The 15098-nt window shown below is 39.1% G+C and overlaps 1 protein-coding gene across 1 annotated transcript in view; it reads left to right on the top strand.

Moving 5' to 3' along the window:
* ANKMY2 (ankyrin repeat and MYND domain containing 2) overlaps positions 1–15098 on the top strand; it is a 32359-nt gene that overhangs the window by 10426 nt on the left and 6835 nt on the right. Inside the window, exons 3-6 of the mRNA XM_042475821.1 lie at positions 4829–4967; positions 11216–11314; positions 13330–13490; positions 14772–14986. Of these exons, the coding sequence (XP_042331755.1) occupies positions 4829–4967; positions 11216–11314; positions 13330–13490; positions 14772–14986 (614 nt within the window). The remainder of the gene's footprint in view (positions 1–4828; positions 4968–11215; positions 11315–13329; positions 13491–14771; positions 14987–15098) is intronic.

The following is a 15098-nucleotide window of genomic DNA, read 5'->3' as shown; positions in this document are numbered from 1 at the left end:
ACCAAAATAGTTTCAAAGTAGTTATTCTTATTTTTGAAATTATTTTTAACTTGGAAAATGTAGGTATGGTGGTATGAGTCAGCATTGCTGCAACTCTGTTAGAAAATTCAAAGGACCAGCTTGTTCTTCTTATCTTTGTTATCAATCTTCAAGGCAGGGAAATACCTTCATTACACAGCTGCCATTCTATGCAGGTGGCCTCTGCATCATTACTCCTTAATGGGTTTTATGTATAGAATTTTCCTTCCCACTGCTTGGATCACCTAGGTTATATTTTCAGTGTGTGTAAATAAGTGCTTAACTTAAATGATTCTTCTTAATTATATTCTTTTTAGTCTCTCTGTAAAGAACACAGGAAAAGAAAGCTGTTGAAAAGGGTGTAACAATTGAAGTGTGGATCCAGAATGCATTTTTTTCCTGACAAAACCTCAGTGGCTTAATAAGTAATGTGTCACACATTGTATAAGAATTGCTGTTTAAAATGCCATATTTTTTTTAACCATAGGTTGTTGCTAAAGAAACGGGGGGGGGGGGGGGGAACGTGGTCATCATGCTCCATCTCCTCTTAAATACACAGTTTCCTAAAATAACATTTTCCAAATTTTCTTATTGTATAAGGTGGCATGTAATGCAGTGCCAGCTATAAAGAGGCCTTTTGTGGGCGTTCCTCCTTGATTACTTGAACTTCTCAGAAAAATATATTTGTTCTTGAACCAAACTAGGCATGTTGTGTGAAAGGAAGTAGCATGCATGTTCTAAAAATTGTAAATAGCAGCCAAGGGGAACCATGATCTGGAATGATAGGCTGGAGTTAACCCTTCCTTCTGTAGACTGTAAGTGCATGCCCAGAAACCCCAGTGTAAAGAGAATCTGCCAATTATTCATTTATTCTAAAGAACCCTAGAATTAAGAGTGGAATAAATAGTGACAAAAAAGTGACACCAGATATTAAATAATTAACTGTAATGTACAAGATACTTCTATTATTTGTTTGCCCTGATATGAGTTAAATAACATAAAGAAGCAGAAATGAAAGAGTAGGGAGTGCACAAGCCCAGAAGTCATTCACATAGCACTACAGAGCTCAGAAACAATTTTTTGTACTATTGCTCAGTACTTCCCCAGACAATATGGCAGTGGTTATACTGAATAGTAAAGGGTGGGAGTTGTAGTCCAAGTGTAATTCTTCCCATATTTAATAACAAAATGTGGTTTAATTTTAGGATTGCCAGATGAAATAAGGTGTCTTGTCTTGTTAATGGTTGTGTAGAATAGGGTGTTGTTCGTGTAACAATTGCTGAAATTTTCTCTTCTACACTTCCATAAAAGGAACAGAATCCTTGTCCCTTATTTCACCCTGACAACCCTACTTAGCTTATATTCCAGTATGAGCACAATGTTAAACAGAGACACCTTTTAACAATGCGATCAATGGATCAGTCCATTATCAGTCCATTAGTCTTTGAGCAATCTAAAGATGAGGATAATTTTGTTTCAGTAGCCTAGTCAGCCCACACAACACATTGATGAACTTGCAGTGTTCAGTTGAATGTTAGAGATCCCTCTCATTAAAACCAGTTCTCAACAACTTGTTCCATTGTGTATTGCAGCAGCTTTGTGCCAAATTGGGCAAAACATTTCATTTTCAGCTGCATATTGCAGGTGGCATTTGTATGCATATGGAACTGTGAAACAGGTAAACCTTATACAGCCCAGATGGACCATATGGGATTTTAAAAAATGGAAACAGAACATCAGTGTGAGTTCAGAGAGGGGTGGTGGGAAGCTAGCGGTAGGCAGCATTTACACACACACACACACACACACACACACACACACACACACAGACACAGTGATCTTTAGCCCTCAGCAGCTCTTTTTTTATTTTAACAAAACTAAACAGTTTCTTTCAACATTCCTTAGGCTTAGGGAGATGTGGGGATGAATTTTCTGTGTTTTGGAAACTCTAGGGCTGCTTTTAAGCCCATCAGGGCTTCATCCACACTGAAGAAATAATCCAGTTTGACATCACTTTAACCAGCATGGCTCAATGCTATGGAACTCTGGGAATTGTAATTTTGTGAGACATTTAGCCTTCTCTGTCAGAGAGCTCTGGTGCCACAACAAACTACATTTTCCAGAATTCTGTTGCATTAAGCCATGACAGTAAAAGTGGTGTCAAGCTGGATTGTTTCTGCAGTATGGATGCAGCCCAGGAAGTAGACCAGAACTCTGCTTCCTGTTTGGTATGCTCATGAGTGGTTAGTTATTTTTAAAAATCAGAGGAATAAGAGTCTCAAAGTCCTGCAGGAGCCTAAACTAGCCCCAAAACTCCTGTCACATGCCCATCCCTGCTTTACAGTGAAAATGGTTCTCTCTGGAACATGTTCAGTGCAACTATCACCCCCAGCATCATAGCTCTCAATGTAGGGTTTAAATTGGAATCACATTCTCACTGCCTTCTTTATTCTGGGAACATCAGAAGGCTGAAAGGACTCATATCCCTAGAGCTCCTTCCCTGCTAAAGTGCCAGGCATCAGTGTCTATTGAAAACAATACAGTCCAGCTACACTAGATCAACGTTTGGGTACACCTTTGGATACATACTCTGAGACTGGGTTTTCTTAAAGCTGCACTTTTAGAGCAGACCTGGGGAATGCATAGTCCTTTAGCTGGCATTGGATTACAGTTCCCATCAACTCTACTTGACAGCTGGTGGTGAGGACTACTAGGAGTTGCAATTCTTCAACATCTGGAGGACTCCATACTGCCCAGCTTTGTTTTACAGAATATTTAAGAATGTGGGTTCAGAAAAGGCACACCTTTCAGCACAAGGGGCGTGAGGCAACCTAATGCCCTTTAGACATTGTGAAATACAATTTATAATCCCTGACCATTAGGCATGGTGGAGTTTATGCGGATTGTCCTCAGAAATATTTTAGTGCAATTGCCTCACTTATAGGTCTTCAGGCAAATCTGTTTGCTCTATGAAATCTTACTGCAGCAGATGTGATTTTCTGCAGTTGTGCTACACTTGCAAACATGTCTGCGCAAAGCATTCTCACAGATACAACTGAAAGACTGATATATGCCCATTGGTAAAATTTAGTCCCAGTTCCACTGAGAAATGGAGAGGAGTATTTTCCTATGTTGCTTTGTACAGGCTTGAGTGTTTGTCGCTGATCCTAATAAGAGAGTTACCAGGAACAGAGAGCTGAGTTTGCTGCTCCTTGTGGCTGGTCTCATTTGACACTTCACAATGCCCTGTCAGTGGTTGGTTGCAAAGTGGATGGGACTGAAAGTGCTGGATTTGAATGTATGGTTCTGGTGAAGACAAAATGGCAGGGAGCCTGCAACAGGGGAGGGTGACTGCTATGTGCAGAGGATATATGTGTGAATTTGCCAACCCCCATTGATTTTTGGGGTTAGCCATAGTATTATGGATATTATGGCCTCCTTGGTCCATGTCCACACTGGTTTCTAATGCTAGTGTTTCCTGTGTATCTTTTAAAAATACAGGTTTGTTTGTTTGTTTGTTTTTGCTAAGTGCCTTCAAGTTGTTTCCAATTTATGACGACCCTATTTTAGAGTGTTCATGGCAAGATTTATTCAGAGGAGGTTTGTCATTGCCTTCCTCTGAGGTTGGGATGTTGCCCAGGATTATCCACTGTGTTTCCATGACCAAACGTGGATTCAGACCCTGGTCTCTCAGAGTCCTAGTCGAGCACTCAAACCACTACACCATGCTGGCTTCCTTTAGAATAATTTATTTTAACACAAATCAGCATCTTATCCATTGAAAAGGGCTTTGAAGTAATTCTTTTTGCTGACTGATTGACATATAATGGATTCCAGCTTTGTCTCCTGTTCATGAGTAGAGGAGAGAACCCCCAAATTCTATCGCTGCCACCACCACTATTTTACCCCACATGAAGCAGTAACTTAGTGGGAATTACTGAGGGATTTAATGTGCATTTTTTCCACCTCTGACCCTGTAGACTAAGACTTCTGTCCCCCCTCCCATGGGGATGAGAATCCTATACGCATACACACACACACACACACACACACACACACACACACACCAAGCAAAGACACATGAAGAGAGTGTGGAAAAAGGGAAAGTTTTTATTCTAAGTAAGCAATTTTACATTAGCAAAAGGTACATGAAGACAAGTTACCGAGGAGAGGGTATTTAAGTTTCACCTGGATATTATTGAAATAGTTGCACAGAATTTAAAAGTTTAAGTATGTAGGCTGGTAATATGTCCCTTTCCAGCTTTTTAAAAACCAAAATGTAAAATGTTTGGTAGCGACGTCCTGCAGATGCTCAGTGATAATTGCTCATCTCTCTGATCTAGGTAAAGAGGCTCTTCTAACTGCTGATATAGCTGTTCACCTTTGAATATGACTGTTGCAAGCATATTTTTATTAGAAAAATATGAGGCAGAAACTTAAACACGAGGTTTAAGAAAAAAGGATAGCACTTGTCCACATAGGAAACAAAAAAATTATAGCTAACACTTTTTTCTCATTATGAGGCTTGCATAGTGTCATTAAAGCTGAATACATACTAGGGTTTAGTTTGTTTTTTGAAGAGCTGGCATCTAGTGGGAAAATATAGTGTAGAAAATGTTCTCATGAAGCAGTGTAACAAATGAACATCACATGCCATGATTGCCTTTTCATTTCAAGACCTCTTCATAATTTGCCTCCCTACTCCAGTCCATTTAAGCAGTACCTTGTTCGCTGATACTGAACTTTGGCTGAAGCAGAATAAATGAATAATTTTTTAAAAAAGAATTTCATCTTTTTCTCCCCCAATTAGCATGGCATGACTCCTCTTATGCATGCAGCATACAAGGGGAAAGTTGATGTGTGCAAACTGCTGTTGCGACACGGGGCTGATGTAAACTGCAATGAACATGAACATGGATATACTGCCCTGATGTTTGCTGGACTTTCTGGTAGGTTTTTCTTCCCATTAACTACACGGTGAAAAGAATGGCTGGTCAAATATTTGTAGAGTTCCTGGCAAGGTCTGTCTCTTTTGACTGCTGGGCAAAAGTGGTCATGCTGGCTTTGATATGATATTCTTCTGTTTATGTTTTGCTGCTTTTCTGGTCTTAATGGTGTGTTCTCAAGTGCTGTTTTTAACATTCTATTTTATTCTAAGCTATTGTGGTGGTGGCATTTGTTGTAGAGCTAACAACTAGCCGGAATATAAAAGACTCAGCTCTGGTTTTGGCTTAAACCTAGCTGTTAGTTCTAACTAGAGTAGACCTGTTGAATCACTGAAGCTTGCATAAGAGCAGATCACCAAGTTCTCATTGTTTCAGTGGGTTGGATCAAATTGGAATGAGCAGTTGGATTTAAGATGATGTGTAACATTTCAGCCTATAACTAAGTAATGATTGCTGGAGATGTAGATTGTTATATGATTGATGTAAAGGTATTTAGGTGCTTGGCTATGTTTCTGTATAATGTGATTGTGTGTGTCTCAATGCACTGAATTTGCTTATAGGCGAGAAGTTTTATTCCTAATGAGGGAATGTGCAGAATCAAGTCCTTATTCAAGCAGATTGACCTTTGGAAGGAAGGGAGCAGGGGCTGGGAAGTGTCCCCAGTCAATTATTTAGAAAATAATAATGTAATAACACTTGCTTCACCTTTGCAAGGAGAAACCACTAGATACTCATTTCAAACCAGATGCATTTTGCATTCATTTTGAAGAGACTGCTATGTTTGAAACATCCCCACTAATTTCAGTGGTTTATGTGAAACTATCCCAAAGAGAATTATTTATTATTTGCTATCTAGTTAACTTCAACTTATTGTGGCCCTGTGAATGAGAGAACTTCAAGAGTCCCTGTCATCAAGTTCAGGTCTTGCAAACTTGTCTTCCTTTATTGAATCAGTCCACCTGTTGTGCAATCTCTCTCATTCTACGGCCTTCTACTTTACTAAGCATTATCATCTTTTCCAATAAGCCATGTCATTTTGGGATATGTCCAAAGCAAGTCAGCCTAACATTACCTTTCTGTGGTGATGGGATTGTATGCTCTTATGAGGCGAGAGGTTATGCTGATGGTAGAACTTTTGCTAATTGGATCTTCCTTCTCAGATCAGTTTTTCTGAGAAGCCAGACTAAATGTCTGGGCAGCAGCTCAGTATGACCTAGGGATGACACTGGCAAAGGATCTCTCAGAGATGATGGCAGCAGCAACATAGCTAACTCTAAAGGAAATAATCCTGCCCAGAAGAAGAAGTGGTTTACCACTGCCTTAAGTCTTTGATGAGAAAAGGATGATTTGCTGTTAAAACTGATTTTTTCAGTGTTATGAATATTTATTTAGTTACCAGTATTTGTTTTGTTTATATGATACTTTCCTCCTGGAGCAGGGCCCAAGACGACTCACCAAAAAGAAAGAAAGAAAGAAAGAAAAAAGAAAAGAGAGTACTAGTTATAACTTTTTATAATGTGTTGCAACTATTTGTTGTTAACTGCATCAAGTCAATTTGACTCATGACAACTGTATGAATGAGAGATCTTGAAATCACCCTGTCCTCACCAGCTTTCCTCAGGTCTTGCAAACTCAGGACCATGGCAACTTGATTGAGTTCATCCATCTGTAATGTGGTCTTTCTCTTTTCCTATTGCCTTCTGTCTTACTGAGTATTATTGTCCCTTCTGGTGCGTCAAGTCTTCTGAAGATATGGCCAAAGTACAGCAGTCTCAGTTTAGTCTTCTTGGCTTCTAGGGAGCATTGAGGCTTGATTTGCTCTAGGACCCATTTATTTGTCTTTTTAGCACTATACCATATCTGTAGAGTGGTTCTCAAACACCACATTTCAAATGAGTTTATTTTCTTCCTACCAGTTCCCTTCACAACCATACATAGAAATTGGAAATATGACTGCATGGACAATCCTAGCTTTAATATTCAGTTATATAGCTTTACACTTCAGGATCATGTCTAGTTCCTTCACAGCTGCCCTTCCCAAGTATTAGTTTGATTTCTCGACTGCAGTCTCCATTCTGATTAATGACTGAACCAAAGTATTGATATATAGATTTATATGAACAAGCAGTATAATCCCAAAACTTTTGTCTTCTCACCCCTAGTTCCAGAATATTACATGTTTAAATTTGTTTGGCTTTCTCTCTAAACTTGCAAATATTTTAAGTAAAATTGCTCTTACTTGAAGGCAAAGGCTGCCCTAATCTGTTAATTCACTTGGAAGTAGGTTCCATTGGACAAAATGTCTCTTAAAGTGAAATTAAACATGCATAGCACAGTGTTGTATGTATCCAGAATTCTCATGAATGCCTGTGTCACATGGGGGAGATATCATAAATATTTATAATTTGAGAAGTAGAAACTGCAAATTTTTGGAAGTTATAAAACCAGAAAGTCTATGCCAATGCTTCCTAGGCAATCTGATGTGTGTGTGTGTGTGTGTGGGGGGGGGTGTCACTAGACTTTTTTCTCAATATACCAGAGATTGGTTACTGTATTTGTGCCCATTGGCTATAATTCTTCCTTTCCTTCCTGGATATAAGACAAGGATTGGCAACAGAAGAAGACAATAACAAGCCACTTTTGAATAAATATTGCCAGGAAAACCATAGGGTAGGATTGTCATACATGGGAGTTGACTTAAAGGCACATAACAACAATAAACTTTAGAATACAAGTTTCTGGGGGAAATAACTGGAAGTAGCCTGTGGGCTACTGTAGTCATCTGATTGATCAATAATCTGATTGATCAATAAGAGACATTGGCTGAGATTCGTCTGGGTTCTTTTATAGGCCATAGGCAAAAGATGAGCTTTTTTCTTGGTGGGGTTTTTTAATTGTGTTTTGTTTTGTTTTTTGACAGGAGGGAGGATTGAAATTTTTGAGAGGAGAATGGAAATGTTTCAAAAACTGAAAAATACAATATTTTTAAAAGTACTGTATTATATATTTTACAGATTGAAAGTCCCTGCTACTTTACGAAATGCATTATATATAACTTGGTTAGACATAAAATTATCATGTTTGATGCATTAAAAGTACATCTTATTCAGAAATTAACTACAGACTGAATTTAATTTTTTTAATTGTATTTTTGTTACAAATTAATCTAGAACATCTTGAATTTAAAAGCACCCTCTTTGGTTTTGCTAGCAAAAAGCCCTAACAAAAACAGAAAAAACCATCAACATTAGTAAAACAAGGAAACATCTCTTGTTTCCAGTAGTTCTCCATAGTGTCAAACAGACATAAGAAAACCACAAAAAGAGCTAAGAAAAGAAAATCAGTGGGTGAAGCAGACAGGGCAAAAGGAGCGGCCAGGGGTCACCCCCGCCCTGATTGCATTGGAGCCATGGTGACTGGATGCCATGGTCCTGAAGCCAGCCACTGCCACAGTCCTGAATGGGCTGCCAGCAAGAGCAGAATTTTGCCAATATATAAGATGGCATCTCCTACAACTTTATATTTGTGATGACTTATTTACATTAGGAAATTAACAATCATTAAATGTAAAATATAGCACTGTGCCATTTTTTATACTTAACCACAGATTTGTAGGGAGAGGAGTTACATAAAACATACCTGGACAGATACTTCGAAGTATGCAAGATAATGACTTGGAATTGCCCCAAAGCAGACCAACAGGTAGACCATACCATAGATGAGATTTTTAAATTAATGTTTAAAGGTTTAGTATTTTAATTACTAGACCTTTGTCCAAAGATAAGGTGGTTAAATAAACTAAAATAAAAATAAAAGCTTTACATAAATTGGGTTGGCCATAGTCTGCTTTGAAACTGCATTTGAACTGAAAACAGGTTGGTTTGTTTTTAACCAGATTATATTTGGACAAAGGCTGTAGAATAGTCTTCCATGATCTGATATCATTCAGATGTGTTGAGCTGAAACATGTCCCCAGCCAGCATGGCCTGCATAAGGCAGAATACTTTTAAGACAGAATGCATCTACACTGTAGAAATAATGCAGTTTGACACCACTTTTAAGTGCTGTAGTTCCATCTTATGGAATTCTAGGATCTGTAGTTTTACAAGGTCTTTAGCCTTCTCTGCCTAAGAGTGCTTGATGCCTCACAAAACTACAAATTCCAGTATTCTGTAGGATGGAAGTGTGGCAATCAAAGTGGTATCAAATTACATTATTTCTACAGTGTGAACCTTGAGATTGCATTGGTGGGTAGAGATTAACTTAAAGCATTACACTGGCTGATTCATTACCCATGTCTATATAAAGTTAAATAACTATGGATTGGGAAGGGCTTGGCACATCTGGAATACTTACTTAGAGGTGGAAATTCTCAGGTTAATTAGTGGAAAGGAATGCTAGAAGTTGTAATGCAACAACATCTGGAAAGCTACACAGCTCTCACCTCTGTTATTAGCTAACACTTTTAAAAATTGTTTAGCATTCCAAGATCTGTTGTATATCTGTCTGCAAGATAGGTAAATTATATTTATTGAGAGATGAAACATCTTGCGAGAACAAAGAAGATTGAACAGGCCTTGTGCTTTTATTTGTTCAAATGACTATAAAATCGCAAACAGTCATGTACAGAAATGTTAGAAATCAGTGGCTCTTCCACCCATTGTTATAGTGAATTAGTGCAGGATAGATGTAAGATAACATGAATAGGGAATTGTTCCTAAAGTGTGTGCTTCAAAAGGAAGCCAATGTTTTCATCCATACTGAAGCTTTTTCTCTTTACTCTTTCTCCCCCCTCCCCCCTCCTTTTCAGTGTTTTTTCCAATATATATTAACATTACTAGCGTATAGAGAAGAAAGTGAAAAATAACCTATTTATTTCCTTTTTGAAAGAGAAAAGATTGATTTGGATTAGGAATATTAATGTGCTGTTCCTTTGGTGATCTTAATGAAGCTCTAAATTTTTAGTTGCTAAGACACATTCTTTTTAAAAATGTTAACAGGTGTATGTGTCTGTGAACGTCCATGGGCAATATTACTCACTGTTGGACACTAGTGGCTGTATTTGTCTATCACACTAATTCATGGATTACTTAATGGTGTGACCCATACATAACCAAATAAACTAAAGTATGGCACAGTACAGAGCAGCACTCTGCGCTGGCCTGGAGCCGAAAGTAGGACTCGGGAGAGCAGAACATCTGGACGCTCCCAAGACCTACTGCACTGTCTGGCACCATCTTGGCACCTGCACATTCAGATAGCACACGTGACAATAATGTGCCTCATGCGCCTAAACGGCATGGCACACAAGGGACGTCACTGCACCACTCCAGGGTGCTAATGGTGCCTCGGCAGCAGTGGAGAAAGGAGCTGCATTTCGTGGCTCCTTTTTCCAGGTGCATCATTGCCACGCTGTTTGGTTGGTGTGGTCACAATCCAGGGCCACAATCCACCTCTTTCCCCCAGTCTGTACAGGCCCTTTGTTTTCCCTATTTTGGCCTATGCCTCTCCTCCCTGTTTTGTGAGCTTTAGTTTCACAGTGAGCAGATGAGGAAATAAAGCAAGGATAATTCTGAATTCTGATACAGTGGTATTTACTGGGGTTTGGTTTCAGCACCTCCCATGGATCCCAAGATCCATGGATGTTCAAGTCCAGTTATATACACTGGATAGTAAAATGGTGTCCCTTAAATGGCAAGGTTTGATTTCAAATCTTGATAGTGTGTGTGTGTGTATTCAAACTATGGATGCTTAAATCCATGGACAAAGAATCCATGGATAAGGAGGAATGACTATATAATAAACCATAGCTTAAACAGTACCATGGCTTCTAATTTTGATTTGCATGTGGGCATGGGTTCAAACCTGAAGAGAATGTTTTCTTAGTAGTTGGCAACTCTTCAGAAACTAAATAGGAGGAAGACCTCAGCTTTACTTGTCAGAGGCCTGAGCTACATTCCTGACATATCCAGTGAATAATGAGCAAGATATCTGCCTGAAACCCTGGAGAGGTGCTCTTAGTGTAATAGGCAATTTGGAGTTAGATGAACTAGTGGTCTCACTCTTTATATAAGTATCTTCTTATATTACTAATGTTCAGTGACAGCAGCCTAAACAACAGTTTATAAAGTTCTGGAAAGTTTAACTTGATTAGGAGGCAAGGAAATCCACCATTACAAAAACATTTTACTGAAGATTTTTTTACAGATTCAAAAAGATGTTAAACAAATCCTGCTTTCTTTTGTATTTAGGCAACAAAGAAATCACCTGGATGATGCTAGAGGCTGGAGCAGAGACAGATGTGGTGAATTCTGTGGGGAGGACAGCAGCTCAGATGGCTGCCTTTGTGGGTAAATGGAAAAAATGGCCTTGATCTCCATTTTATGGAGGCTATGAGATGATACACTTGATATGCTTTGACGTACTGGTTGTACAGGTTGAGTTTGCCTTATCTGGAATTCCAAAATTGAAAATACTCCAAAAACCAAAACTTTTTTAATGGCTGAGATAGTGACACCTTTGCTTTCTCATGGTTCAATGTACACAAACTTTGATTCATATACAAATTTATTAATAAATATTGTATAAAATTACCTTCAGGCTATGTGTATAAGATATATATGAAACATAAATGAATTTTGTACTTAGACCTGGGTCCCATATCCATGATATCTCAGTATGTATGTATATGCAAATACAGGCATTCCAAAATCAAAAATAAATAAATAAAAATCCAAAACACTCCTGGTACCATGCATTATAGATGAGGGATGCTCAAATTGTATTTAACTTTTTACAGTAAAAAAAAAACACCTGCCACTTCTGTGTTGGATTTAAATTGTTCACTCCACAGTTGATAATTACTAGTGTCTTCTTCTGATACTATTCAGTACAGCTGAGGAGGATGAATTTAGAACATAGGGGAGCAGAAAACATTAAAAAACAAACCCTTTTTCATGCTGGAACCAGATGAGAGTCCAGTGCAAAATGAGGCTTGCCCCCACTATTTGTTAGTCCTTCCTGATAGTTTCCCTTTGAGAATGAGGAGAGTTTGTGCCATGCTTGACTATTATTTATGAAAATGATTCTTTAGACCTAAGGAATAAATATCTGAGTCTATAAACTACAGTAGCCTCTTCCAATTCACTGGGAATCCATTCCAGATATACACTCCTGCAAAAATGGCGACTCGCAAATATTCAAGTCCCATTGAAAATAATGGCCTGCACATGGGCGCATACTGCCATTTTATCCCTCCTTGCTTGTCCCTCTTGTAAAGAGCAAGACCGCAGACTGCAAGTCCACAAAAAGGGACAGACAAGTGTAGTCTAGAAACTAGTATCACTTAAAGATGATTGCATGCATCAGTTTCCATCTTGGAAAGAATTACACATCTGTTGTATGGCATTTTGAACAATCCTTTTGGTTTTGGTCTTTGTAATGTAAGTGCCACCCTGTACAGGATCTTTGCAATTAACACTTTGAAAAACCAAAGAACTTGCTAATGAAACTTAATCACCATGGCGGTTTACAGACCGCCAAATAGTACGTATACAATACGTACTAGGGTTAGGAAGGGGCGGTGCTTCCGCACCCCCCTAACCCTAGTACGTATTGAATATGTACAAGATGGCGGCGCCCTGTTCATACGGGCGCCGCCATCTTTACGTACTGGACGCACAGCGTCCAGACGTGTTGCGCCGCTTGTGACGTAGCGAGCGCGCCCCTGGCGCCTCGCTACGTCGCAAACGCGACGCTAAAAGAAGCTCCATTTTGGAGCTTCTTTTTTCGGTCCGCGCGGGAGTCGGGCCGTCTGAAGGCTCCGGCTCCCCCGCGGACCTATTGGCGGCGGCGGCAGACCGCCGCAAAGCGGCGGTCTGTACCCCGCCCATGTATTCTACCATCAGATAAAAACTGAATAAACTGCAGTCATATAATCTCACATTTTCAATATTCTGATGAAATACAGTCTCCTTCTCCAGTAGGATTAAATCTTTCCCTGGTACCATCACCACATGGATATGCTTTTTAAGTTTAATTTGTAGAGTGAGTCAGAACCAATAAACTCCAACTTGTAAAAGTGGAAGTAACTTTGGAACTAAGTCTGAAATGCATATATTAATCAGAGACACTGATCAGGAGAGTTGATTTGGATTCATTTGTCATATTGTGGTCTTTAAAATGTGATAGAAGAATTATCTCTCACTCATGAGGAGGTATTTCTACTCTATTCCTCATTAGAATTTATTAATATATTTCTCTGTCTCCAAGTGTAATTTGTGCTTGGCCAACTGTATGCATTGATGACTTGGATTTCTTCCTTTCACTTCATAAAGATACACTGTTCTCTATTCTTTTTTTTTAGGTCAGCATGACTGTGTAACAGTTATCAACAATTTCTTCCCTCGGGAAAGGCTAGACTACTATACAAAACCACAAGGACTAGACAAAGAACCTAAATTGCCTGTAAAGTTAGCTGGACCTCTGCATAAGATCATTACAACTACCAATTTGCATCCTGTTAAGGTATAGTGCCTTCACCTCCAGGAGTGTTACTTGATAATGTGAAGCTTGCTAAATGAGGTCATTCTTCTAGTAGGTGTTGATCCTATAAACTATAGAATATAGGGTAGAAAAATTGGGTGAGATCATGTTCTGCTTTAGATTTTGACATTCCATAGTCAAGGCCTGCTTTCAGGAAACAGCACCACGTTTTCACATGGCAGAATAGTATGTTAAAAAAAGTCCTTGTATAAAACCCTTCAAGATCACCCTGCAGAAGAGGAAAACATTATTTCAATCATAACCAAGATCTTGTTTTCACTTAGGGCTGCTTTCTTGAAGCATATGAACCTAAAACATTACCTGGACTGAATAGTGAAGCTTAGAAAAATTGCCTTTTGAACTGTGAGTTTCAGAATTCACTGGCCATGCTGGCTGGGGGATTCTAGAAGTTGTAATCTAGAAATATTAACTTTTCTCAACAAAACTATGTAAATGGGTGTCTGCCTGCTTTGCTTTGGCTAATTAAAATTCCTTAAAAGTGCATCAAAACAGGACACATGGAGGTATTTGTGACTTGCTTGTTGGGGCATTTCCTATGAAGTCCTGAAGTTTAAGAAAGGGCATGGTCTTGGTCTCTTAGGGGTGAAACACATAAGCAGCTTGAAGCAGCCTCTGGCCCCTCCAGCCACAATCACCTTATGATTGGCTAGCGACCACAATGACCAGCTGGCCAGGTCTAAATGTGGGATGCCATCATAGTCCCAAATAGGCTGCCAGCAAGGAGCAGATTTTCTCCACTCCTGCCTCACTCCCACCGGTGCCTCCTTGGAAACTGAGTCACCAGACCCAGGAGGACCAAGGGGGAGGGTCGGTGGGGACTTGCTGCCTGGCTGAGCCCAAAATGAGGGTCCTGGACTGCCCCCCCCCCCAGACTGAAGGAAGACCCCATCCCGGTCCCCAAGGCAAAGCTAAGCCCCGGGGGATGAAAGAAGGAAGGAGGGAGACTTGTCCCATTGTTCCCTATAGTGCCATTGGCAACAATGGTACTTGAGTATTCATGAATTTTGGTATCCATGAGGGGTTTGGAACAGATCCCCCGTGAATACTGAGGGACAACTGTACTTAGTATAATTTGCTGTTCTTTAAGTAAAACAACTATTTTGGAGAAAAAGATAATACAGCAGTAAGTTCTGTTATAATAAGACCTTAGTAGTTACCTTTAGCACCTGTTTCAAATAATCTCAGAAGTGGGGCTGGAAAGGATTGTTCATTAGATACACCTTTTGTTAATGTTTCCTGCAGATTGTGTTGCTAGTGAAAGAAAATCCACTTCTGGCAGAAATTGAAGCGATGCAGAAATGCTACAAAGTTTTGGATCTGATCTGTGAGAAATGCATGAAGCAGAGAGATATGAATGAAGTACTGGCAATGAAAATGCACTATCTTAGCAGCATTTTGCAGAAGTGCATCTACTTTCTTAAGGAACGAGAGGATAAATTGGATGGATTAATTAAAAGGTATGGTTTTAATATTAAAATGACTTTGAATCTCTGAATGTGTTTTATCCAAGTAGAAACAAATTATTATTATTATTATTATTATTATTATTATTATTATTATTATTATTAT

This window comes from Sceloporus undulatus, chromosome 6, assembly GCF_019175285.1.
Source record: "Sceloporus undulatus isolate JIND9_A2432 ecotype Alabama chromosome 6, SceUnd_v1.1, whole genome shotgun sequence".
NCBI lineage: Eukaryota > Metazoa > Chordata > Lepidosauria > Squamata > Phrynosomatidae > Sceloporus > Sceloporus undulatus.
Note: the sequence above shows the minus strand (reverse complement) of the source record. Positions and strands in the feature narration are given on the sequence as shown.